Source organism: Portunus trituberculatus, chromosome 37 (genome assembly GCF_017591435.1).
Source record: "Portunus trituberculatus isolate SZX2019 chromosome 37, ASM1759143v1, whole genome shotgun sequence".
NCBI lineage: Eukaryota > Metazoa > Arthropoda > Malacostraca > Decapoda > Portunidae > Portunus > Portunus trituberculatus.
The window spans coordinates 31,608,728-31,636,227 of NC_059291.1; the positions used below are offsets into that span (position 1 = coordinate 31,608,728).

General features: G+C 45.0%; 2 protein-coding genes and 1 long non-coding RNA gene across 9 annotated transcripts in view; 1 reads left to right on the forward strand and 2 right to left on the reverse strand.

Moving 5' to 3' along the window:
* The window catches only part of LOC123513983 (serine/arginine repetitive matrix protein 1-like), a 56,118-nt gene extending 53,210 nt beyond the window's left edge, over positions 1-2,908 (reverse strand). Inside the window, exon 1 of the mRNA XM_045271508.1 lies at positions 1,276-2,908. Coding sequence (XP_045127443.1) covers positions 1,276-2,715 — 1,440 coding nt within the window. The 5' untranslated portion in view covers positions 2,716-2,908. The remainder of the gene's footprint in view (positions 1-1,275) is intronic.
* A 6-nt stretch (positions 2,909-2,914) lies between these two features.
* LOC123513991 overlaps positions 2,915-27,500 on the forward strand; it is a 72,526-nt gene continuing 47,940 nt past the window's right edge. For 3 of the 7 annotated variants that reach the window (XR_006677489.1, XR_006677491.1, XR_006677490.1), the window contains exons 1-2: positions 12,835-12,950; positions 25,811-25,888. Coding sequence is in view for 2 of the 7 variants with exons in the window: in XM_045271526.1 (XP_045127461.1) it covers positions 3,900-3,969; positions 25,811-25,888 (148 nt within the window). In the remaining 5 variants the exon portion in view is untranslated. Of the gene's footprint in view, positions 3,970-12,834; positions 12,951-25,810; positions 25,889-27,500 lie in introns of those variants that run through there. The other 4 variants (XR_006677488.1, XM_045271526.1, XM_045271527.1 and 1 more) reach the window with 4 other exon arrangements.
* Positions 12,947-27,500, reverse strand: part of LOC123513993 — a 24,598-nt gene continuing 10,044 nt past the window's right edge. Inside the window, exons 2-3 of the long non-coding RNA XR_006677494.1 lie at positions 25,351-25,441; positions 12,947-15,038 (exon numbers count right to left, since the gene is read on the reverse strand). This is a non-coding gene — a long non-coding RNA (uncharacterized LOC123513993). The remainder of the gene's footprint in view (positions 15,039-25,350; positions 25,442-27,500) is intronic.

Genomic DNA, 27,500 nt, shown 5'->3' on the forward strand with positions numbered 1-27,500 from the left:
CGAACATCACAACGTTCTGGCGGTGGCGGCGGGAGAGGTGGTCATGTCGTCTTGTGTCGTCTCGTCTCGTCTCGTCTGGCAGCGTGGTTGTCGTTCCCCATTACTCCCACCGCGTGCTCCCCCTACCCCCTCACCAAGTACTGTACCGACACCGCCAGTATGAGGAAGGGAAGGCGTAGTGCAGCCAAACACGTGCGTCACTAACTTCTCAAAAACCTCGCTAGTCGGAAGCTGCTGCCATAAAGTTGTGCAGACCTCGTGCTGTTTGTTTGTTCGTTTGTCTGTGCTTGTTTTTTTTTCTTTTGATGTACACATCTTTATTTATTTATTTATGCATTAATTTTCTATTTAACAATTTTCATTTAACCTTTTTTTCTTCTCTTTTACCATAAAGGTGGAGAAACATGCGGCCCACCACTGCTCGTATGGTAAAGGTGCGCAGGAGACATGCTGGAGTAAAAGCGGCCGTGTGAGCTTTATTTCATTAAGTACTCTGAAAATAAAACAGCGCACTGGTGAGTGCAATACAAGTGCACTCCTTCACAGTTCGTCACGCCTTTGCGCTTCCTTCTACACCGAAAAATAACAAATAGAGGAAAGGCATAGTGAGGAGGTCAGTGCCTTGCACATTTTCTTCCCAGGACTGGCAAAGTGCAGCAGCTACTCCTGCGCTGACATCTCTTTCTCTCTCTTCCTGCAACGTTCGTGCTTCACTACCCTCACGCAGCATGGGTAAGACAAGGATATCAAACATTTAAGCAAGTAGTATGAGGAAGCAGCCTGGCCACACGCCTACCCTCAGCTGTCATTACGCAAGAGGCGTCAGTTGCCGCAGCATCATCACCACCCACTCCCGCCTACGCCCAGAGCCACCCAGCCGCTCAGATATTAATAGATCAGCCTCTGGACGAGCTGCAACAGTTGCCAGGCACGACGTGTTCGTTCTCCCAGGCGTGGCGGCCCCCTCTACACTTCTCCGTGCTCTTCCTCACATCCTTTTTCCCCCGAAAGCTCCCCGGCATCACGTGTGACAGGGGTGAAGGCCCGATGCTTCCCTTCAAACAGAAATACTCCAGTCGTCGCCAAGAGGTGTTCACTTCCTGGACGTCAGGCAGATGCCCTGACGCATGCACTGCTAGGGTTATGTTGAGGGATGAGCGCGTGCACAGAAATACACACGGGGCGCGCACGCACGCACGCACGCACGCACGCACGCACGCACACACACACACACACACACACACACACACACACACACACGGTGGCAGGACTCACCGGTATCTCAATACGAGGCACGACGTTCACTTGCTTCTCGATACAAATCTTTTCAGTGGAGGGTGCGAACTTGTTGACGCGCGTGCGGGTTGGCTTGCTGCCCCCACCCGAGGCGCGACTCCCTGAGGCTGCTAATGCTGCCTTCATGGTGTGCGCCTCGCGGGACTGTCTGGGGCATGACGATGACGAGGGCCGCGGTGGCGGTGGAGGCGGTGGTGGTGGCACAGTTCTACTAGTACTGCCTGGCAAGGCGCTGTCTGTGTCGGAGCGATGCTTTTCTAAAGCTTGGTTGATTCTGGCCAGACCCTCGTAGATGGCGCGTACTGACGGACTACGTTCACGCTCTTGTGGCCCATGACTCTCACCACTGGTGGGACTCAGCGCCCTGTTCATCCTGTTGTTAGTGCTTGTGTTGCTGATGCTCCTGCTGTTGCTGCTACTGCTGCTGCTGCTGCTGCTGCTCTTGTTGTTATAGTTGGTGCGACTGTAACTGTTGTTGTTGCTGCTATTGTTGTCGATGACACTGCTGCTATTGCTGCCTCGCGCTGCACCTGAGTACTTAGAATATAATTCCTTGGTGTAGTCCTTGACCGGTGTTGTTCTGCAGCTGGGCAAGTCACAGGTGTACGTGCGTCCGTATTTGCTTCTGCGGTCCAGAGATGAGAAGGATGGCGAGGTGTCCAGCACACGGTCAACACTCTTACGGTCGGGCAGAAGATCCTTCCTCCTCCGGTTGTTGCGTCGCTCGAGGGTTGCGTAGCCACTGATGAAGGCAGACACCGGCGGATGGGTCACACCTGGGTCGTTTGCCTTGTCCCGCGCGCTCCTGTCCGGAGTGTCCTGCCTGCCGCCCTGCCGACTGGAGGCCCCGGGGATGTCCCTGGCACTGCTTAACCTGGAGTATTTGGTTTCGGGATCTCCGTCCCGATCGTTCGAATGACGGCCACCTTCCGCTTTGCTGTTGGCCTTGTTTGACACACTCGCAAAGTTTGTTTCCGATGACGTCCTGCCGTACGTGCCCCCAGTGTACGAGGACCTGGTTGCGGACTTTGCGATGCTGGCGGAGTTTAAGCTTGAGTATACAGAGGAGGAAGGAGGAGAGTAGAAATCAGTGCCCGAACTGCCTCTTCTGGAGGAGTAACCTGAACTCAAGCGATCTGTGCTCGGTCCCCGTCCTGAAGTCAGTCGCTCTTGGCTGACTCGCGCCCGGTCGTTCTCCTGGCTGCCGCTACGACGCTGCCCACCTGGCGTGTACGTGGGGGAGGAGTATTTGCGCGCTGTGTATGACATCTCGTGGGCGGATGGGGCAGCCACGCGGTCCAGACCGGTAGTAGTGTGGGCGCCAGAGTAACGGAGGAAGCGGCCCGTCCTGGTGCCGGAGCTGGCCATGCCTGAGTTCAAATCGCTCCGCGTGTACCGTGAGGAGTAGGATCTCTCCATGGTGCAGTGCGGGCAGCGACGGGGGAACCTTGTCCACAGAGACGCGAGGAAATAAACTGACTAGACTACCATGGGTCACGATTCACCGCCCGACCGGACCACACAGGTCGTCAAGTTGTACACACTAATTATCTCGACACAGAACTGTTGCTTCGCTTCACACAGAAAGGCAACCGTGCCTCTTATCCTCGCCCGCCCCGCCCCGCCCACTCCACAGGTCACCTCCGCCACAACATGCAGACACTCGTTGTGATCACTTCCCCGCTGGGTGAGGAGTGTTCCATGTGGCCTCCCTCGCCGTGACCAGCACCCACCACTCACACCGCCGCTGTGACCAACGCCCGCCTTCCACACTCACGAGTCACGCACCCAACATGCCAGTCCCTCGCATCTCTCCGTCACACCGTCACATCACCACGCTGCCGACGGCACACACCACACACCGCCAATGCGACGCCCACAACACGTCACCAGCCGACCAACGCTACACAGTACCCGAACACCCGCCGCCACACCACTCTATTAAGCCCCTCACGCCTAGACAGGAAGTAACAGTAAGGTGAGGGGCGGCAGAGCGGCGGTGGTGAGCGCGTCGGGGCAGGGGCGGCACTGTGGGCGGCACTGGGGCAAGGGGGCGGCAGAGGCGGGGCAGCGGGACCACGCGGGGAGCGCCGCGCCTCACCTTTACAACTAACGCCGCCCCATCCACCACCACACCACCACCATCATCCGCTTCCACACATCCATTCTTCAAAACCGGCTTCCACCCACCCCGCACCCCTCGCCCCTCCGCCATGGCACAAGGTTAGGGGGAATAATAAGCAGCTGGACGCAAGACGTGGGGCAGGAGGCACACCAAGGTACACACGTGGGGCAAGTGTATAAGTAAAGTCAGTCTCCTTCACGCCTTCAATCTGTTTCCCCTCTCGCCCCTCTCCCCTCACGTACCGCTGACTGTGTGGCACCCTACAAACCACAGGCACTTCCGAATACTAAAAGGAGACAGTTTCCCACCACCACCACCACCACAGCCACAAGACACTGGCATGAGAGAAAGGAGGAGCAGGACGAGGAAGGCAGTGCCGGGCTACGGGAGAAAGTGCACCACTACAGATGAAAGTGTCCGGTTATGGATGACAGTACCGGGCTGACACAAATCTAGGTTATTGAGAAAAGGGTCATGAATGAGGAGGAACGACCACACTAAGGAGAGAGTGGCATTCTATGGAGGGCGGTGCTCTACTGACGAAGAAAGTAAGTGCATGGCAAGAGTATTGTAATAACGTTAAAATGTGGAAGAAAAACACCAATAAACTTTTGTTCAGTACCGAATTCGCGGGGAGGGAGGAAAAGGAACAACAATGAAAGCAGAGGGAACTATTGAAAAATATACAACCGTGGAAGAAAATAGTAAACAATCGAAAAAGAACTGTGTGGTCACGGCGGGAGGAAGAGAAAGATAAACAAAACTTTGGAAGAAAAATTTTAATCAAAACTGGAGAAAAAAAAAAATGTTAATCTGAGGAGGAAAAATAGAAGGCTGTTCGTGATCATGAGAGGAGAGGAGAGGAGAGGAGAGGAAAGGAAAGGAGAGGAAAGGAGAGGAGAGGAGAGGAGAGGAGAGGAGAGAGAGAGGAGAGGAGAGGAGAGGAGAGGAGAGGAGAGGAGAGGAGAGGAGAGGAGAGGAGAGGAGAGAAGAGAAGAGGAGAGGAGAGGAGAGGAGAGAAGAGAAGACAAGAGGAAAGGAAAGAAGAGAAGAGAAGAGAAGAGAGAGAGAGGAGAGGAGAGAAGAGAAGACAAGAGGAGAGGAGAGGAGAGGAGAAAAGAAAGAGAGAAGAGAAGAGAAGAGAAGGGAAGGGAAGGGTAGGGAAGGGAAGGGATGGGAAAGGAAGGGAAGAGAAGAGAAGAGAAGAGAAGAGAAGAGAAGAGAAGAAAAGAGAAGAGAAGAGGAGAGCCTGGAGAGGAGAGGAGAGGAAAGACGAGAGGAGAGGGGCGGAACGGAGAGCAAGGAGAGGAGACCAAAACGACGCAGATCACTAAACACAAAGGGGACGTGGAGGAAAGCCCCATGTATAAAGAAAAGTGCCAGACTATGGGGACAAAGTGCCAAGCTAGAGAAGGGGAACCACGCACAAGACAGACACAGAAAATGGACGCAGCGAGGAGGGAGTGGGATGGGGCGAGACGGGGAGAGGCGAGGAGAGGCGGGGCAGGGCGGGGCAGGGCGGGGCGAGGCGGGAGAATGAAGGGGATTGGAAGGAGAGAAAATTGGAGAGGAAAACTATATAGCACGAGCAAGCAAAAGGAGGTGGAAGACACGAAGGAAGGCTATATTTGGCAAATATGATGATGATGATGATGATGATGGTGATAGTGATGATGGTAGCGGTAGTGGTGGTGGTATAGGGCGTGTGTGGTGTAGTGCACGTGAGGAAAGGCAAGGAAGGCACGTAAGAATAGGCACCTCGCTGACACAGGAAGGCAAACGGTGACTGTAACAAAATATTACTTCTCATCCCACTGAAAGACCGGCTGTAAATTTTGGCAAATGTAAATATATTATATTATGCCCGGTTTGAATGTGCATGCTCTCTCTCTCTCTCTCTCTCTCTCTCTCTCTCTCTCTCTCTGCATGGTTCACAGGCGGAAGAGGGAAATGTATCAACAAGGCAATATCAGAGAGAGAGAGAGAGAGAGAGAGAGAGAGAGAGAGAGAGAGAGAGAGAGAGAGAGAGAGAGAGAGAGAGAGAGAGAGAGAGAGAGAGAGAGAGAATTTACGCGATCCACTGCCAGTTCGTGAAGAGAGAGACATTCATTCTAAAAATAAGCTATTGCCTTTTACCTCCTAAACTCAAAACAGAGCCATGAAATAATAATACAACTTTACTTGCTCTACTTCACACTATTTGTTCATACGGAGATCATTATAAATCCTCCCCCACTCTTCTTCCTCTTCCTCTTCTTTTTCTTTTTCTTCTTTTTCCTCCTCTTCCTCCTCCTCCTCCAGACAGCTGTGATGGATTATTGTATAGTTGTTTTCGCATGATTAGAATTCATATTGTTACTATATTTTGTTCGCCATGTAGGTCTCCCCCCTCCCTCTCTCTCTCTCTCTCTCTCTCTCTCTCTCTCTCTCTCTCTCTCTTTCACGGTGCATATTTCAAGTGTAAACAATTTCTTTCCTTTTATCTTGCATATTTTTCTCTCTCTCTCTCTCTCTCTCTCTCTCTCTCTCTCTCTCTGTCATGGCCGTACACCAGCACACTACACTTGAGACTGCCGGACAAACCACGTGATGCATGTCAAGAGGAGTGTCACTAATGCCCATCAGTGCCGCCCTTGCCATCAGTGCCACCACCACCACCACCACCCCCTTTACTCTTCACTAGTACAAAACACCCCAAAATAGCGACACGCAGCCTTGCCTTTAACTCCCCTCGTCCCTTTCAGATCCCACGTCACGCTATCTTTCTTCTACCTATTTCACCCCGTCACTCATTCCCCGTACCCTACCGATCCTCGCCCCGCCGCACCCCGCCCCATCCTGCCCTGCCTGCCATGCACGTAATGACACTCAGAGAACAGGGATGACACGAGAGGAAGCGACACGTGGGCTCAAGATCAATACAGGATTAATTCATCTCTCGTGCCCACTGACCTGAAGGAAAGAGGCGTGTGTCTGTGTGTATGGGTTAGGTAGGAGGGTGAGTGTGCGTGTGCGTGCCTGACTAGCGACGGAGAGGAAGGGAGAAAAAGGGGAGAAAAAATCAGCAAGGGAGAGAGAAGTGCGTGTGAAAGGAAGGGAGATTGAAAGAGGGAGGAAGGGAGGACGAGAGGGCGAGAAAGGGAAAACAAGAATTAGGAGGAAGGAGAGAGAAAGGAGAGGGAAAAATACAGGAGGAGGAGGAGGAGGAGGAGGAGGAGGAGGAGGAGGAGGAGGAGGAGGAGGAGGAGGAGGAGAAGGGAGTGTCAAACCATCTGGATATACTAGTGTGTGTGTGTGTGTGTGTGTGTGTGTGTGTGTGTGTATTTGTGTAGGTGTTCTTCCCTTTCTATCACGTCGCTCACATGTCACACACACACACACACACACACACACACACACACACACACACACACACACACACACACACACACACACACACACGGAGGGGAAGAGGAAAATCGAAGAGGAGTACAAGGAAAAAAATGAAAAGGACTGGAGAGAGAGAGAGAGAGAGAGAGAGAGAGAGAGAGAGAGAGAGAGAGAGAGAGAGAGAGAGAGAGAGAGAGAGAGAGAGAATTGAGGTAACGAGTGAAGAAGGAAAATACTTGTAAAAATATGCAAATTATGAGAAGCACTGAAACAAGGACGAGGGAATTAGGTGATAAAAATAAAGAAATACAAAAAGGAGGTAAGAACGGCATTAGAGAGAGAGAGAGAGAGAGAGAGAGAGAGAGAGAGAGAGAGAGAGAGAGAGAGAGAGAGAGAGAGAGAGAGAGAGAGAGAGAGGTTAATTAAGACTGAAACAGGTAATGGGCAGGTAAGGGGAGGTGAAAGGAACATCAAATAAAAGGATAAAAAAAAAATATATAGGGATGAATATTGAATGGGGAAGGCAAGCCATCATCACGAAAATATTATGGCGCTGCGTGATCTCCTCCTCCTCCTCCTCCTCCTCCTCCTCCTCCTCCTCACCTTCCGCCTCCTTGCTTTCTCTCATTGTCTATCTTCTTTTTCACCTTCCCACAGTTTTACATATTCTTCTTCTACTACTACTTCCTCTTCTTCTTCTTCCTCTTCTTTTTCTTCTTCCTCTTCTCACTTCCCTTGTTCTTTCCATTTCGTCTTTCCATCTTTTTTTTTTGTTTCTTTTTCTCCCACGATTCATTTTTGCTTCTTCCCTTCCTCTCTCTTCCTCCTCTTATGAATGCAATCTCCTTTTTCCTCCTCCTCTTCTTCTTCCTCTTCTTCCTCCTCCTCTTTCTTCCCCTCATTCTCCTTCGTCACAACTCCACCTCCCTTCACCCATATATCAGTTGTCCACCTGTTTATGTTCCTCCTCCTCCTCCTTCTTCTTTTCCTCCTCCTCCTCCTCCTCCTCCTCCTCCTCCTCCTCCTCCTCCTCCTCTTTATACCACTCATAAATGCTACCTTTTGTGAACACGCACATAACAATACCACCACCACCACCACCTCCACCTCCAGCACCTCCTCCTCCTCCTCCTCTTCCTTCACTTCCTCTTGGTTGTCTTTCTTCTTCCATTCCTCTTCCTCCTCCTCCAGGTCCAAAACTCAAATAAATTCCTGGACGCAAGCAAGGAACACATTCTCTCTCTCTCTCTCTCTCTCTCTCTCTCTCTCTCAAAAACTAATCGAACTGTGGTGTGGTTACGGGGTTGGGTGTGGAAAGAAGAGGTGAGGGGTTTGGGAAAGGGGGAAAAGGGGAAAGGAAGGAGAGAGGAAGGGAGAGGGAGAGATGGGGAAAAGATAAGTGAGGGGAAAAGGAGGGGAGGTGAGGGGTTAAAACATCAAAAAGGAAAGGGGGAAGGATTAAAAGGGGAGAGGGGAGAGAGAGAGAGAGGGGGAAGATCAAAGCTGGAAGGGAGGGGAGGTGTGGAGGAAGGGGGGAGGTGTGGAGGAAGGGGGAAGGGGAGGAGGAAGAAGGAGGGGGAGAAGGGAAGGGGAGTCCAAAAAATAAGAGTAAAATAACGAACATAGCTCACCTTAATTAGTACAGGTACCCTTTCTCTCTCTCTCTCTCTCTCTCTCTCTCTCTCTCTCTCTCTCTCTCTCTCTCTGATTCTCTCTCACCACCTGGTTTTCAGCACCATGCGATCGTTATCACCAGTAAATAGTGTGGGGGGAGGGAGGGAGGGAGGGAAGAAGGGAGGAGGAGGGAGGGAGGAGAGAGAGAGAGAGAGAGAGAGAGAGAGAGAGAGAGAGAGAGAGAGAGAGAGAGAGAGAGAGAGAGAGAGAGAGAGAGAGAGAGAGAGAGAGAGAGAGAGAGAGGATGGTGGTGGAGTGCCATACTTAACTTAGCCATTACAAACACAAGTCTCACTAGTTTCCTATCCCAGCCCAGCCCAGCCCAGCCCAGCCCAGCCCAGCCCAGCCCAACCCAGCCCAGCCCAGCCCAGCCCAGCCCAGCCCAGCCCAGCCCAGCCCAACCCAACCCAACCCAATCCAGCCCAGCCCAGCCCAGCCCAACCCAACCCAACCCAACCCAACCCAACCCAGCCCAGCCCAGCCCAGCCCAGCCCAGCCCAACCCGACCCAACCCAACCCAACCCAGCCCAGCCCAGCCCAGCCCAGCCCAGCCCAACCCAATCCAGCCTATCCTATCCTATCCTATCCCAGCCCAGCCCAGCCCAGCCCAGCCCAACCCAACCCAGCCCAGCTTAACCTATCCTATCCTATGCCATCCTAAACTATTCTCACCCCCTTCCCTTCCTCTTCTAACACCAACTCCCCTCTCTCATGTTCCCTTCCACCCGTCACACACAGCCCCGCCCCCATCACTTTTCACTCCACTCCACTCCGCCCCATTCCGCCCCGTCCCACGCCACGTCACGCCACACCCAGCCCAGCCACGCCCCAATCCAATCCAAACTCACTCCTGTTTTCATACAGTAGAGCCTTTCCTCTCTTTCGCCCCTGCCCCGCCCCGCCCTATCCCTTTCCTTTCCTTCTTCTGCTAACCCTGCCTCCCTCTCGTCTCGTCCCGCCCCGCCCCGCCCCACCCCGCCCCGCCACGCCTCACTCATGTCAGTTAGTGTCTATTTCGCCCAGGTAAACATTTGTAAACAAGCCCAATTTTCAGTTACGTTGATGAAAGTGTGTGTGTGTGTGTGTGTGTGTGTGTGTGTGTGTGTGTGTGTGTGTTACTTTTTTTTTACCTATTTAAGATTTTCTTTTTTTTTCCTTTATAATTAATCATCAACATTTTACTTACTTTCTTTTCATTTCATGTAGCTTTCGTGTAGCACCGAAGCAAAATGTACATGCTTCCTTTAGTATGCCTCTCTCTCTCTCTCTCTCTCTCTCTCTCTCTCTCTCTCTCTCTCTCTCTCTCTCTCTCTCGTTCCCAGCTGGCGTTTTCTCTCACCCAATTATCCGCCTATAGCATGCCCTCCCCACCTAACCTCCCCACACACCTACCCACATACAGTCAGTCCCCGCCCCGCCCCGCCCCGCCAGTTGTGCATGCCAAGCTCAGTCACAACCGCTATATGCCAGCCAGTGTCTTCCTTGTGTCCCAATAATATCCAGCCAGCTTCGAAGACACCCCCGGAGAGGCCCATACACGCTGAGAGAGAGAGAGAGAGAGAGAGAGAGAGAGAGAGAGAGAGAGAGAGAGAGAGAGAGAGAAATGTGACAAGTTGAAAAGCTAAAACAGAACTAAATGTAAAAGCAATTGGGAAAGGAACTTATGATACTGAGAGAGAGAGAGAGAGAGAGAGAGAGAGAGAGAGAGAGAGAGAGAGAGAGAGAGAGAGAGAGAGAGAGAGAGAGATGGCATGAAAGATAATAAGCACAAGGACAATGTATGCATAAAAACACCACATTGCAACCAACACACACACACACACACACACACACACACACACACACACACACACACACACACACACACACACACACACACACAGGCATAGCAAAGCACTCACCACCAGTCAGCGAGGCACCACTGTAATCATGCACACCAAGAACACACGAGTATAGCTATGCAGGGAGAGGAGAGGAGAGGGAGAGGAGAGAGGGAGAGGGGAGAAAGTTCCGTCATGCAATCTTTCTCCCCCACATTCCCACCACTCCTACCTTTCCCCTCACACACCTCCCCTTGCTTCGACCCTGTCACTAACTCTATTGATTCCCTCACAACTCTGCCGTCTGACCCTCACTACCCTCCCTTCAGTTTCAATTATCTCAGCCATATATCCCTCTTTCAGTCTGCCATGCTGTTATTTAAGACACCTCCATCACCCCTATCTCTGTCACCTGTAGTAAGAATCAGCTCCTTACCTCCCTCTTCCCACCTCTTCTCCGCTCACTACTGCAGTCTTTCCCTCTGTCAAGCCCATTATTCAGTCGATTGTAGGACAGAAAGTATCCGAAAAAATAAGAGGAAAAATAGTGATGGAAAAAATTTAATTAGTACTTTGACTTTTACTACTGTTACTTTTCTCCTATATAAAATCAGTACTGTAACTTCTTTTCCTGGTAGTTTATTTCCTGGTAAAAATTCTATCCTTTATTTCTCCCTTCTTTTTTTTTTTTCTTGATACTTTCTTTTCGATCACCTATTCAGTGTTAGCCTCGCCCAAATCACCTGAGTTGTCTTTCTGTAAGTTTGTGTTAGAGTCCTCCACGCCTTTTATCACTTACTGCCTCATTGCAGCTGCCTCGACAATTCCCCACTACCCTAAATCCCACAGTAATATATGTTGATCCCTTAATCCGTTCACTAGTACACGCCAGTTTCATGAAATCTTTAGTTATCTGAGGTGGGGTGGATGTGAATGTGCTTATGGATGACAAAGTAGAGAAGTTTTAACTCTACTGGATGAGTGAGATATAACTTCTTACCCTGATTATTTTACGGTAGACAAGTTTTATCCATTGATTATAGTCGCCTAAAACTTTCTCCCCAAATCGTATCCGTGATATAATGAAACGCCAAGGTATTTAGAGGATGGACCGTCTCATGCATTATACTTCACGATTCTTGCTAAGGTCCGTATTCAGAAACATTTTGCTCTCTCACCACGACTATTTCCAAAGGCCACAGAGATGATTAGCGCGGTTTTCAAGCGTGTTTCTCCAGCTGATAACGAAAGAATCTTGTCACTTTGCCTTTAGAACCGTAAAAAACACCTAAAAAAAAAAAAACTCGTGTAAACTTAACCTCTTGAATACCATGACGCGTTTCCATATCATTTCTGCTTACTATTTGATGAATTTATACAGCTTCAGAAACTTATGTGTAGGATTAACATAGTGAAGACTGTGGCCATTAATCTTCTGACCTCCATAGACACTTCCTAATGTCAATAAAACCGTCTAATCATACCTAAACTCAAGGTAAAAATGCTTCCCAGTACTGAAGGGGTTAAATTAAGTCTTTTAAAATAGTGGAGGTGAAGCACAGAAGCATTTTAGAATACGAGTCATAGAGACACAAAAGAGACACCTGAGAACAGAACCACGAGTCAAGATCAATCAATAATCAGTTCACTTATCTCCAGCAGCTACCGACCCGAGTGACGTGTGTGTGTGTGTGTGTGTGTGTGTGTGTGTGTGTGTGTGTGTGTGTGTGTGTGTGTGTGTGTGTGTGTGTGTGTGCGCGCGCGCTAGGGAATGTTTGCTGAGCGTGAGAAAAGGAAACGAAAAAATAAATAAATAAAAAAAAAAAGCGAAGGGAAACTGCTATCGGGAGAGAGAGAGAGAGAGAGAGAGAGAGAGAGAGAGAGAGAGAGAGAGAGAGAGAGAGAGAGAGAGAGAGAGAGAGAGAGAGGAGGGGGGTGGGGAAAAGAGCGAGGATGTGGCCGTGAGCTACTAATAACCAACCCGCAAGTGAATGCCCAAATTTGGATACGTTCAAACACTGAGGCGCTCACACACACACACACACACACACACACACACACACACACACACACTGATAAAGAACGAAGTTGGGAAAGGGAGTGTACGTTCTTGCCGTCCGGATAAGATAGAGAGCAGCGGAGTGTGATAACGGAGGGAGGGAAGGAGGAAGAGGGAGGTGGAGGCATGCTGGAGGGGAGGAAGGGAGGGGAAGAGGAGGGGAGAAGAGGCGGGGAAGGTACTAATGAATGGGGGAGTGGAGATGTGGGAGGTGAGGAGGGAGAGAGGGTGGAAGAGAGGGAGGGAGGGAGGAGAGGAGGGAGGGAGGGAGAGGAGGGAGAGAGAGAGAGAGAGAGAGAGAGAGAGAGAGAGAGAGAGAGAGAGAGAGAGAGAGAGAGAGAGAGAGAGAGAGAGAGAGAGAGAGAGAGGGTGTGCGAGGTGAGGGTGAAGGGAGGAGCAGCGGCAGAGTCGGTGTTGGAGGGATGGGCGTCGCACGGATATCGGTGTGGTGGTGGCGGGAGTGGAGTAGAGTAGAGGGGCGGGGCAGGCTGGGGCGGGGCGGTGCGGGGCGGGGCGTCGCGAGGTGAGACGAGAAGTGAAGTCTACGTAGCAAGGTCTTCTACAGGCGCAAACACACATACCGACACGCCACGCCACTCCTCATAACGTAAGTACAATTATCCTGCTTCGTTTTTCGTTATGTAAAGTTGTACCGTATTTGTGTCCTTGTCTAGCCCACACACACACACACACACACACACACACACACACACACACACACACACACACACACACACACACACACACACACAATGAAATGCTTGTGACACCTTTTTGCAGTAATGAACATGCCTGCTTGTGTAGTGCCCCCATGCAACACACGTCTCTCTCTCTCTCTCTCTCTCTCTCTCTCTCTCTCTCTCTCTCTCTCACACACACACACACACACACACACACACGTAACCTGCCCGCATTTCGACACACTGAGTCATGCACTTTGGAACACCAGACGAAAAACAGTGAAACGCGGGCAGCGCACAATCCACTCAAGGTATTGGAGCTTATTTTGAAACACTGCCGGACTTGCGGGAGCCTTACACTCTTAACTTGGCACTTTACGACCTAATTCCACCCTCACTAACTCCCCTTAACACCATGGATCGACCCTCCCGCTTCCTTTTCCGCATGAAACAAATGACGGTATCCATGCGTGTACTTCAGATTATTAGCGTGTGCATCTTATCTTAACCCCTTCAGTACCAGGACGCGTTTTCATATTCGTTCTGCTTACTATTTGGTGATTTTATACAGCTTCAAGAACTCATGTGGATTAAAATAGTGAAGATTGTGGCTGTTACTCTTCTGACCTCATCAAACTCTTCCTGATATCAATAAAATGGTCTAATCATACACAAAATCTCAAAGTAAAAATGTGTTTTGGGTTAATCTTGTCTACTCGTCCATACTGTCTGATCCTCTTTCTCTTATCCCTGCAAAACCCGATTATTGATCCCTTCCGTTCCTCTCCTATCTTGCATACGTTTTCTTTCCCTCCTCACTTGCACGAGACAAATGACTGCATGGCTCTATTCGTGTCATTTCCATTGTGTAAGAATAATATCCACGTTTTATGCTTATTACTTTTGTTTACGTTTCACTCATTACTTTCGTCTATACTTTTTATAATAAACACAGTACTCTTTAACTCAATATTTATCTTTGCAATCTCTACCCAATTATATTTTTTTCTCCGTAGTGCTTGTTTTTCTAGTACATAAACTTCTCCCTCACTCTTAATACACCTGAATACCTATACTTGTTCTTAAAAATCCACAATAGTACACTGATCGTCATACACATGCACGTCAATGTATACAGTTTAACCCCTTCAGTACTGGGATACATTTTTACCTTGAGATTTTGTATGATTAGATTACATTACGAAGGGTCTATGGAGGTCACAAGGTTGGTGGTTCTGAGTCTTCACTATTTTAATCCTCCACGTAAGTCTCTGAAGTTGTATAAAATTGCCAGATAGTAAGCAAAATGAAAACGCGTCATGGTACTCAAGGTGTTAAACTTTCTCCAAGACATAAAAACGTTGTTACATTGACTACAAATCACCTGTCAGTCAATGCCCCACGAATCCTTTCAAGAACACAGTATTTCCCGCTTTTTCTTACACTTAACACTTCCATTCCCTTTTTCTCCACCGTTCCTTTCCTTTTATATCCCCATTTCTTTCTCTTCCCTGATTGTTACACTGACTACAAATCACCTGTCAGTCAATCCCCCACTAATCCCTTCATGAACAGTGTATTTCCCGCTTCCCCTTACACTTAACACTCATATCCCGTTTCCATCGTTCCTTTCCTTTTACACTCCCAATTCTTTCTCTTCGTTAAATACTCGCAATATTTTTTCCCCTTTCCCCCAATAATAGTCACGTAACCTTTCAACACCGTCTTTCTCTTCACTTGTCTCTTCTTCGCATCTCTTTTATCGTTCCCCCTACATCCTGCTTTTCACATTCCTTCCATTCTTTCCTTCTTCCCTTCCGTCTCTAATACACCAAGAAAATGTGAATTGTACGTACATAAAATCTCTTACCAATGCAGTTTACATATTTACTCTGTGTGTGTGTGTGTGTGTGTGTGTGTGTGTGTGTGTGTGTGTGTGTGTGTGTGTGTGTGTTTCAGTCTACTCACGTGCGGAAGACACATAACAGGCCTGGCGTGCACATAATCACACGTACCTGCAGGAGATTAGGAGAAGCATACATTAATAACATGGCGACAGGTACACTAAACAAGCAAAAAGGTAAATAATAGGAGGCAAACATTAGGACTCTCTCTCTCTCTCTCTCTCTCTCTCAGTAACAAGTCATCAGTTTAATCTTGTTTTGGATATCACTTGAAGATTATATAAAGTTTACGATTATTATATTTCAATGAAGTTTAGAATGATTTGCAGTGACCCGAACAAAACAACAGATGATTGCATAAGGTTGACAAATGGTTAGCAGAGAATGGATGAGGCTACACCTCTTCCTCTAACACAGATGTGGGCAAATTTTTCACTGCTAAGGCCACATTGGAAAAAAAATCAATCTTACAGGGCTTCTAAAGAAAAAGCCATTCTCACACGCATGTACTTGTGGGAATAAAATGAAGTGCTCACAATACTATTTGGCGTTGTTTATGAACTTGCTCTTTCAAATTTACTAACATTTGTCGGGCCGCATGAATTCCTTTGGCGGGCCGTAGTTTGCCCACATCTGCTCTAACCCTTCAATGCAACAACATAAATATCTACCACACACACCCCATACAGTGTTCAGAGGGACCTATTATCATCTTCCCCCATCCTCTCCCACCCCACACGTCGTGCACTGCTTCTCTCCTCCTCCCTTCCCTTTCCCTCCCTTCACTGCCTCTCCCTCCTCACCAATTCAGCCTGTTTCTTGATGCTTGAAGTGGCCTCTTAGGTGAAAACTTTCCTTCATTTTGTTTATTTATTCGCTCGCTCATTCCTTCCTTTTATTTACAAACGTGTCTGAGTTACAAGGGCGATTTGATTCACTCACACTCACACACTAACACAATCATACACACACACACACACACACACACCAAGGCATCGTAACATCAACCAACAAGATCACGGATATACGGTTGGTCTCTCTCTCTCTCTCTCTCTCTCTCTCTCTCTCTCTCTCTCTCTCTCTCTCTCTCTCTCTCTCTCTATAACACGTCCACTTCCAATCTTTGCTTCTCCTTGACAACACTTGCTTCCTCTTCCATCAGTCCCGCTCCTGACTCCCTACCACTTCCTCCCCATCCCGTCCTCCCCTATCGGGTGTGCCACTCCTCCCTCACCTCCCCAGCCCTTCCACACCCACATGCACACCACCCACGCCTCCTGTGCCACCCAAAAGGTCATTACGTGGGATCCATTAATGACGGTTTCTCCAGAGTCAGAACACGAAACTAATTTAATAAAGGAAAAGTGGATCTCTCTCTCTCTCTCTCTCTCTCTCTCTCTCTCTCTCTCTCTCTGCTGCTACGCTCTTTTGTTATTGTTATTTTTTTTATTATTTTCTTTTTCCTCTCTCGTTTGATCTTCAATTGAATGCGCCATTGTAAGAGTTTTTTTTTCGTTTTTCATGCACAATAGCTAACACTCTCTCTCTCTCTCTCTGTCCTCGTATGTCCATGACTGTAAAGACTTCCTCACAATATCATAAGTGTCGATCATCATGGCGGACGTCAAGCCTCACAAACCCTCCTTCCACACCTTCCATACACTTCCCTCTTATCCAATGCCTCCCTTAATCCCTTCAGTACCACGACGCGTTTTCCTATTCATTCTGTGACTATTTGGTAATTTTAAACAGCTTCAGAAACTTATGTGGGAATTAGAATACTGAAGACTGTGGCCATTAATCTTCTAGCCTCCATAGATCCTTCCTAATGTGTGTAAAATCGTCTAATCACACCCAAACTCGTGGTAAAAATGCTTCCCACTACTGAAAGGTTAATCCTGCGTCTCTGTACACTCACTCACCCACCACTAACATGTACTGACTGACTGGCTGACATGCTGGCTGGTTAACTGAGTGAGTGACCGACTGACTGGATGATTGACTGACTGGTTTGATGCGCTGTAATAACTAGGACGAACTACAGGCAAGCTTCCCCATCATTACAATTCCCAATTTCCTTTCCTGATTGAATGAAAGACCGAAAGTTTCCCGCTATCTTTTTTTTTTAATGTAAGAGGTTGCTGTCGCAGAGAGAGAGAGAGAGAGAGAGAGAGAGAGAGAGAGAGAGAGAGAGAGAGAGAGAGAGAGAGAGAGAGAGAGAGAGAGCACCCCAAGTCCCAAGAGACAAAAGATGATCCAAAATGACGTCACTGTGTGTGTGTGTGTGTGTGTGTGTGTGTGTGTGTGTGTGTGTGTGTGTGTGTGTGTGTGTGTGTGTGTGTGTGTGTGTGTATTCACCTAGTTGTAATTTTACAGGGCCTGGGTATCATACTCGTGTGGCCCCGTCTCCATATCTACACACATCCAACTTTCCTTTAAAACTATGCACACTCCTCGCTGACACCACCTCCTCACTCAAACCATTCCACACCTCCACACATCTTTGTGGGAAACTATATTTCTTCACATCCTTCAAGCATATTCCCTTGGCTATCTTTTTACTATGCGATCTTGTAGTTCTATTTAAGTTTTCCTCTCTCAACATCATTTGCTCATTATCCACTTCATCCAGTCCATTCAACAGTTTATAAACCTGTATTAAATCTCCTCTTTCTCTTCTTTGTTCCAAGGTAAGCAAATTCATTTCTTTTAATCTCTCCTCATAGGTCATTTCTGCCAATTCCGGAACCATTTTTGTTGCCATTCTCTGCAATCTCTCCAACTTCCTTATATGCTTCTTTTTATAAGGGGACCAAACCACTCCAGCATATTCCAATCTTGGTCTAATTACCGTACTAATTAATTTCTTCATCATATCTTTATCCATATAATGGAAGGCTAATCCAATATTTTTATCAAATTATACGTTTCTCCAAACATCTTATCAATATGAGCCTCAAACTGCCCATGGTCTTGTATTATCACTCCCAAATCCTTTTCCTTTTCCACCTTTTTCAACACTACTTCTTCACCCATCTTATATGACCCTCTTGGCCGTCTTCCACTCTTCCCATCTCCATCACATGACTTTTGCTCAGATTAAATTCCATTTGCCACCTCTTGCTCCACTCCCAAATCTTATCCAGATCTGCCTGTAAAATTTCACAATCTTCTTCACTCTTCACACACCTACACAACTTCGCATCATCCGCAAACAAATTAATATAACTGTTTACTCCTCTGGCATGTCATTAATATATACAAGGAAAAGTATTGGTGCCAGCACTGAGCCTTGTGGGACTCCACTCTCCACCACCAACCAGTCCGACTTTGCATCCCTTATTACCGTTCTCATCTCCCTCCATCTCAAGTAGTTTTCCATCCACTTTAACACTTTTCCTTTCAGTCCTCCATAAATCTCTAATTTCCATAAGTCTCATGTGAGGTACCTTGTCAAAAGCTTTCTTTAAATCCAAATATACACAGTCCATCCATCCCTCTCTCTCTTGTATTTTGTCAACCACTCTTGAATAAAAGTGTGTGTGTGTGTGTGTGTGTGTGTGTGTGTGTGTGTGTGTGTGTGTGTGTGTGTGTGTGTGTGTGTGTGTGTGTGTGTGAGACTAACTGCATATCTACGGATCCTTATCAGCATCACTCATTTACAATAGATGCAGGGAAGGCAGTTGATCCGAGCGCCGAGATTTTCCCATTCACATAACAATTCCCATGAGACACTGACTGAGACCTCAGTTTAGTGATACTAGTCTTGTGTTTCTCGAGAATATTTTTTTCTTTATATGTAAGAGGTGTAAGAGGAAGAACTACCAAGGGCAAAAAAAATGAATATTAGAAGAAAAAAAAAGGCTCACTGGAATTATAGTCTCCATAAAAGAATAAAAAGAATTAGTTAAAATTCAGGGACAAATGTCTCGACACCTCTATCTTAAAAGAAGTTAAGTCGTAGGAAGATGGCAATATAGAAGCAGGCAGGGAGTTCCAGAGTTTACTAGTGAAAGGTATGAATGACTGAGAATACTGGTTAACTCTTGCATTAGAGGTTAGACAGAATAGGGGTGATCTAGGAAGAAGAAAGCCTTGTGCAGCGAGGAGGCCAAAGGAGGAGGGGAGGCATGCAGTTAGCAAGATCAATAGAGCAGTTAGCATGAAAATAACGATAAAAGATAGAAAGGGATGCAACATTTAGGCGGTGAGAAAGAGGCTGAAAACAGTCCATCAGAGGAGGGGATTCCACCCTAATTTATACTGTCCTATTCAATCTCTCAAAGTACTGGGAACTCAGGGAAATTATTACAGTTGTTATGTAAAATCCAATACTACCAATATTTGATTAGATGAAGACTGGAAAGCTTGCATGATCTGGTAACTGATGGAAAATTGTGGTGATTTAGTCAAACTGCTTCTATTGTTTCCTTTTTCTCATCTTTGGCGAGGTCTGCTGGCTTCTAACTACAACCTGGCCACCACAAAGCCAAGGAGTAGAGGAGAGCTTTTTTTTTTTCCCCCTTTTACTTTAGGGTCGATAGCTTTAACATCTTAATGAAGTGCAGTTTGTATTCACATCCTTATAAGCACCATCACCATCCTCACCAACATTATACACGTTTTCCCTAGCCTGGACAAGGAAAAATACAGATACCTACATTTGGTGAAAAACTTAGCTAACTATATCACTGGTAGTATAATTGTATGAGAGGGCAGGAATGGAAAGCTATAGCATGATTGCGAAGGATGAACACTAAACCAGATGGCTGAGTGAGACATGAGAGTTAAGCAAGCGACTACATAAGGCCACCAGTGTTTGCAATGCTGAGCAGTACAAATGTTTCTGTCAAGTTATACTGAGCCATCCCCCCATGACTCATAAAGACTCAACATGATTCACTACAAGCAAGGGTCCCTATATGCTTCACCAGGAAAGGAAAGAGGACCTGAGGAGACTGGAAGGGATAGAACCAGAAGGGAGGGAGGGAAAGAGGAATGGGAGGAGTGAGGCCATTCAAGGAAGGCAACAGTAAGATAACAGCCTCTCTAAGAATACTGTAAGAATCTGATGACATCTCAAAATTTGAAAACTAGTGATTTTGTATCTCAGTCCCTCATGTCTCCAATGAAAATAAATAAATAAACACAAGACAGAAGTCCTGTAGAGGAGGTAGGTTCCATGGCAAGGACATGAAGAAGCACAAGCTGACACTGGTAAAATTAGTTTGTCACTTTAGTATTTCCAACTTATGGAAGAGAACAAAAAAAAAATGTGAGGTATAGTACTGCTTGGAACATAAATTTTAAAATACACAAAGTGAGAATGTTCATAGAGGACTTCAGGAAACACACAATGACTAAAATTACTGGTGAGCTCAATGAAAGCAAACTGTGTGTGTAGTAATACAGCACAAGGAATGAAGGAAGCAAGGAAGAGTGGCAGGAAGCAACAGAAGATCTCTGTCCTGGTCTCACTTAGGAGTTGCAACAGAGATTATAGCACAAACACATGTACCAGTCATACACAACTATAGACTTACATCGCTGTCTTTGAACTATCGCCACTGCAAATGTCATTACTTTTATACATAGTAACAAATGGCATTTAACATTTGTGTATTTCCAATATGAAAGTGAGTATTGCCAAAGGTGGAAGCACAGGTTAATCTAGCCAATTCAAAAACGTCCAGTGCACATATGCACTGCAATGCGTTTAACATTGGTATGAAATTCAAGTGTGGCCCTGAGATAGATACAATGGATGGGCCAAACAGGTAACCAAGGTGAAGAAACACCATAGCCAAACTCCCTGTTGCTTTAATTCATGCAATATAATTTGAACATATTCAATGTCACAGTGTAAGAGGGAAACTGTGATTGACTAGCAATCAGCTGGTTTCCTGCTAGCCTCACTCCTTCCCACTCCCTGCCCAGACAGGCAATGCATGGTGCCATACAGCCTATTACTTTACTTGTCATTTATTACAAGCATACAACCACTGTGTAATGTTTATCAGTGAATCACCTATTTGCTGTCACCCCAGTAAATCTCCAAATCCTCTAGTAATCATGACAGAATAATCCAAATTTCACCAACGGACATCCAGGTCTATGCATTCCACCAAGGTTACCTGCCTGGCCCACAGCCACTGCATCTATTGTCATGGCATACTTGAATTTCATACCACGACTGAACAACGCCTCAAAATGTATGTGCGTAAAACATTTTAGACTTAGATTAACTTGTACTTTCACCTGTAGCAACATCACAGAAACTCGTATTACACCCTGTATTCTACTAAATAATAAAAATGCCCAATGCTATCAGTATAGAAAACTCTCATAGGCAACCTGAAATTCTTTTATTCATTCAATTTTTTTGCCAACAATCATGGCCTGGCAACAGCTTAGATCCATGCCAGTTTAACAACTAATTGAAGTACTCAAACTCAAAACCTCATTAACAGCAAATCAAACTGTTTTAAGATACAGGCAAAACAAGAGTTCATAAAATACCAGAATAATAATGTCGTCCCATCACGTCCTAATCGTCCAAATATTTCAGAGATAGTTACTTTTCTTCCCTTAGTGCTAAAATACAATCCTTTCCTACATCTGTGAGTGGTTCAAGACCCATGCTGGATGGAAGGATAAGATTTCCATACTAGTGATAATTAGCAAGGAAAACAAGTTGAAGTGTATAACATGCATCCACTCTCTTCCATTACCAGGAAGCACCAAGAGTGTAGGCATCACAGGAGCAGTATCTACTCTTTCTAACTGAGCCTTTTTTTTTTTTTTTAATCATTATTATCATTTTTTTTTTTTTTTTTTATGGCCTATAGCACCTGTAGGTATACTTGAAGAGTATGGGAAGCACTGTACAGATTCCACCCATTAGTGGCACAGGCAATTCTTATTTATAGTGGTACCTACATTAGGGCCCATATCACCACCCAAGCACGTCTTTGGTGTAAGCACCTAGAACCTGGCTATCATGGTGACATGTAGGTAACTTTAAACCATTTGACAGATGGGAAAGTTTCAAGGCAGTGCGTGGTGGGATTCGAACCTATGCATGGATGTCTACCCGATCCAATGCTCACCACCTTATCCACTATGCCACCGCCTCCCTAAAGCTGCAGGTACCACCTGAACACAAGTTACCCAACTTGACCAAAATGTTCAAGGCATTGTACGACTATCTTGCATACAGTTTGTGCCCAGGGCATCTGACTTCATTTTCAGGGACTGACACACACAGTGGAACCTAGAGTTACAAGTGCCTGACTTATGAGAAACTTGTGATACAAGCTGTCACTTGTTCGATTTTTTGCTTTGACTTGTAGCCAGAATTTGAATTGTGAGCTAGTTCCAGGTATGCCGTTGCCATTTCAAGCAGCAAACGCCCAGCATCCCGTGTATGATGTGTAAAGTTCACGTTTATTATCATCATCATTATTATTATTATTATTGTTATTATCATTACTATTATTATTATATTTTTTTTTTTCAGCGGAGGTATTTCTCGTGTTATGCTAACATCTTATGCTTGTTGTGCAGTTATTTAGCCCAATGTCTTCTGACCATGGGTCCTATGAAAGTGGCACTATGTATTGACACATGCCTAACTCACTTTCAAAACATTCTGAAAAGAAGGATGAAACAAACATCCTTGGACAGCTATCTTATGAAATGCTCTGCAGATGATAAAGAGGAGAGTGTGGGAAAAAAGGCAAAAAGCAATGATGAAAATTTAGCCCCTGTCTTTTGACCATTAATGATAATTCAGTGACCAAGTCTACTTTCATCAAAGCATGTATGATTTTCAGAGGTTTTAGTGCTAGTGTGCTATTATCAATTTTATGCATGGTTATGGAATCAAACTTGCCTAAAATAATACAGCCACTTAACATGATACGGCTCCAGAATTCAGGGTAACTTTTGTACAGCCGTTTCATCCTAATTCTTTTATGGTTCCACCTCTACCTAAAGAATCTAAAGCCAATTCACACCACAGCAGAAAAGTGACCAACATTATTACATCACAAGGCCATGTCCATAAAGCTACGGGCACAACACTGCATCAAGTGTGTGTGGCTTCACTGACAGCAACCTCAGGATTGTCTCCTCAATCCCCGCAGCGAGACATTGTCGGCTGACTTTTGTCATCTGACTGGAGCAAACACAATCACACTGTTTTATAGTAATTACCATAAATCATGAAAGCAAGAATCCTCAATAATAGCTCCTTATAGAATCCCTGCACTGCATCTATCTTGCCAAGTAATGTCATAGTTTCACCTCATGAGTAACATCAAAACTCAATTTACAAACCACTTATTTCTTTAATAAACTAAAATTAACTATTTATACAGCACTGATTACTAATAACAGGCGAAAATCTATACAAAATATTTTGAAATACTGTAACGACAGTGCCTGCAGTAGAGCAGAGAGAATAGGTCTAATGGTCAACACCCACCCACACACACTGCCAGAATGGGTGATCCAACATGAACACTTTTTGTCATCAAACTTGATTTTGACAAGATATTTTGATTGTGTAGTTCATCACAAAAAGTCTTATGGTATAAAGCTGAGGCCACACTGGCAACATTGCAAGTGAACAGGTGGGAGGATGAGTGACTTGTCACAACTCATTTGTTCTACCTGCTTACTTGCAACTGTTGCCAGTGTGGCCACAGCCTTATATTAATGAGACTTAGGGCAGCATCACACAGTAGCTTTTGCCTGCATCTCCCAAGCATCTAGATGCCAGTAGCACCAATTCTTGGCAACATATCTCCTGAATCTCAGACCTCGCTCATGATCGAACTCTTCCGGCATCTTTGTAAACATTGCCATACTGTCACACGAACACTCACATACGTGTGAAATATTTTGAACAAGAATTTTTTTTTTTTTTTTAATTATATGAATTAAAAGTGAGGGAAACAGAGAGAGAGAGAGAGAGAGAGAGAGAGAGAGAGAGAGAGAGAGAGAGAGAGAGAGAGAGAGAGAGAGAGAGAGAGAGAGAGAGAGAGAGAGACCTCTGGTGAAGGTGGTCTTAGCCCAGGTGTGCACCTGTAGGATTATCCCTCAGGTCAATGGGATCAATCATAGTGAGGTATCAGAACGGTCTGAGTGTTGTGTGGTCTTTGGATTGAATGAGTATTTCATGAAGCCAGGACCAGACGCAGAGTCCTCTTGACAAAGAAGTCACACACCTCTAAGCTCATTTCCCTTAGTAGTCTGTGGTACACCCTCTCTTCTTTTCTGCATTGAAGCAACTATCTTGCCCAGACATGTTTTCTGCATCTAATTCTTCAAGTAGTCAGTAAATTAAGACCAATAATAGATAGTCGTCCATGATCCATTTGTTATGATTTGATGAGATAATTGAGGCATGGGAGTGTCACTTGCGTGAGAAACCTGCCAGTAGCAGGAGTGAAAAATTGCCAATACCAGCATCTCAGAGCATCTTCTTGCCAGAAAAATACACCCGTGTGATGCCGCCTTTACTGTGATGAATTACACAGTCAACAGATCTTGTCAAAATCAAGTTTAATGATGTAAACTGTTCTGTGCCTCCACTTCATTACTGCTTCTTGGTTGTTTTCTGCTTAATGCACACATGAAAATAGTTATTATTAGTTTGCAAAGTTTTCTTCTAACCTCTAATGTCAGTGGGTTAATAAAATATTTTAAAAATATCTAATTTTTATATGTATTCTTACCAAATATTTTCAGGAACTATAGCTTTCAATTACATCAGTAGGCAGATACTGTAGTGATTAATTTTGCACAGCTGGTTGCAGTCATAACAAATCAAGCATGCAAATGTAAATATCACACCATATTTTGCACCTCAAACAGTACAGGCTTCATAATAGTGTTTGTAAATTAACAAGAATATACATCAGCATATTCATAGGCAAACAATATAGAATTAAGTGAACTCATAAGATCCCACAAGCCTGTAGCTCTCATGTATCACACCATGACTGTTTGTCAATGACTCAAAAGTAAAAATGTTCTATGGATAACCTCTCGTAATAGACACATGTGGTAGACCATAACCAACTGAAATCCTCCCTCTAACATTAATGGCAACCAGTCAAAACATGATCTACATATCAACATCAGTGCAGAACATGCTTCAAAACTCTTTGTGTTCTTGGGTAAGCATGCCACCCAGAGCTGAACCAAATTTCCGAGTTTCAAAGTCCTTTCTATGTAGCCAATTACTAATATAAACACATATTTATTTCAACCATATGACATGCACCCTTTGAATTTACCTATAGCCAACTATAAAATAATATAATTGCTATATTTTTCACACTTATCATACTAATAGTAAGATCATTGAAGAACAGGCAGAATGCATATATTTTTTTTGTACATAACCACTGACCTCTTTAGCAATCCTGTCCAGTGCTTCATCTTCAACTGCATACTTTTTGCCCTCACGCCGTCGAGAACCAATGTTTCCTGCATTTTCCATCCTGTTGAAATAAGACAATATTAATAACACATAAAAAAAAAAAAAAGGAAATCTATTAGAATTGATCCAGTTCAGAAAAGTATTAATGATAACAATCTTCTAAATCTCTGTAGTTGCAATGTTTTAATAATAATAATATTTGAGGCAAATCTGACTGAGATTTGCCTCTTTAGTCCTCCTCCAGCCATGAGATTCAGAAGTGTGACAACAAATTAGTAGACATGCCGGCCAGTAATAACTCACACACATGCATTATGTAATAAAAAAATGAAGGCATTTCTAAACATATCAAGTCTTCAAAGGACTGACATTATATCATGTAAAGTAAATCTTCATAAACTTTAGTCAACAGTAAACTTTGGCATTTCAGATCCTACTGGGGACGAGATACTTTGTGTTGACGTGTATGAGGCAAGAGAGGCAAGAGAGGTAACACCTGGTACTCAAGGTGAGACTGACTAACATGTTTGCAGCACACACTGCACCACAGGAAATGACATCATGATACAAAGATTGAGCTCACGGTACTTGGTTTTATCTGTACAAGCTCAGAGGCGCACACACACACATAAGCGTGGAGGAAAACCAATTGCTGGGGTTTGAAAGAGAACAGTCATGCGCTCTCTCTCTCTCTCTCTCTCTCTCTCTCTCTCTCTCTCTCTCTCTCAATTATACACCTTTTTGAGTGATGCTTCTAACCTTCACTATGAAGACAACAAACAAATACATAACCATGTAACTTGGTTAACCACTGCCTGATGATAAAAGACTAATGTGTCAGTATAATAATGAAAACAATAATGAAACCCCTTCCCCAAAAAAACACAACTACAATTTTCCATTGGCTGGCCAATAAATTCTCAAGTCATCCTTTTACCAATTTTGACAATATTACTTTTCTATTTGTCAGTATTGCTGTTCTAGCAGACTGAAGTACGTACTAGTTACTGACTTGGCCTTGGTTGTTGGATAATTCACATCTAGTGAAATGTCCCAGTTGATTCATCCCTGGACAATTCACACTCTATCATCATTTGTTCCCTAGAGTGATTCGTTCCCTTGGCTGTATTTTTGTCACATTAATTAAAAAACGCAATTATTTGCTGTGCATTACATTGGTTCAGAGAGAGGTTGTGGTGAGAACTGCAGGAGAATGGTTCTCAGGATGAATACTGCTGACTGGGATGTGTGTGACAGAAGCCTTGAAGATGAACTTCGCAGTAACAACAACTTGAGGAGGGCTTCATCAATGCCCTTAAAAGTGCTGTAATGCAAACCAGCCTAACCTCTACTGTCTTTTCAAAGGCAGAAAAAAGTTCTTGCAAATGGGAAAAGGATGAAGACTGAACAATCTGGATCAGTATGTAAGCCAACAACTGTCAGTAACATCAAAAGACTCATTGAAAAATATGATGAAACGATGCATTTCCTTCATGCCATGGCTCATAATTCAGTTATTCTTGATACAGCATTTCTCTTCTGAGTCCCTTTCAAATTAATTTCATAGTATATACCTTCTCCCCTATACACCTCAGTACTTTCCAAATTCCTAAATAAGAAAAATAAAGCTTTCTGGATACTGGATACTTGTAGTTTTGTAACCAAGCAATAAAGGGAAAGAATCACCCTAGCGATGAATAACTTGAAAGTGAATCAGCTGGGACATCTGAGCCAGGGACGAATCACCCTCACACCCTTGGCCTTCTCTTTCTGAACCTTACCCAAGCAGCATGAATTGAATTGTCACTCAAATGCTTATATTATTCTAAATCTACATTATTATTTCAATTAAAGAAAAATAATTTGAGCACTAAAAAATTCCTAGTCAATAAACACAAGCAACACATGTTAAAGCATATATATAAAGTAGCTTACTGGCACTTAACTAAAAAATAAAGCAAATACAATGCAGCTTACTGGCACATACGTAAAATAAAAAGATGACAATTAATAAAATACAACTCATAATAAATAAATACATAAAATAAGCACACCAATTAAATGCATACAAAAAGAAGAATGTTTCATGGAGCAGATAATTTGCACATTAGCACACGAGG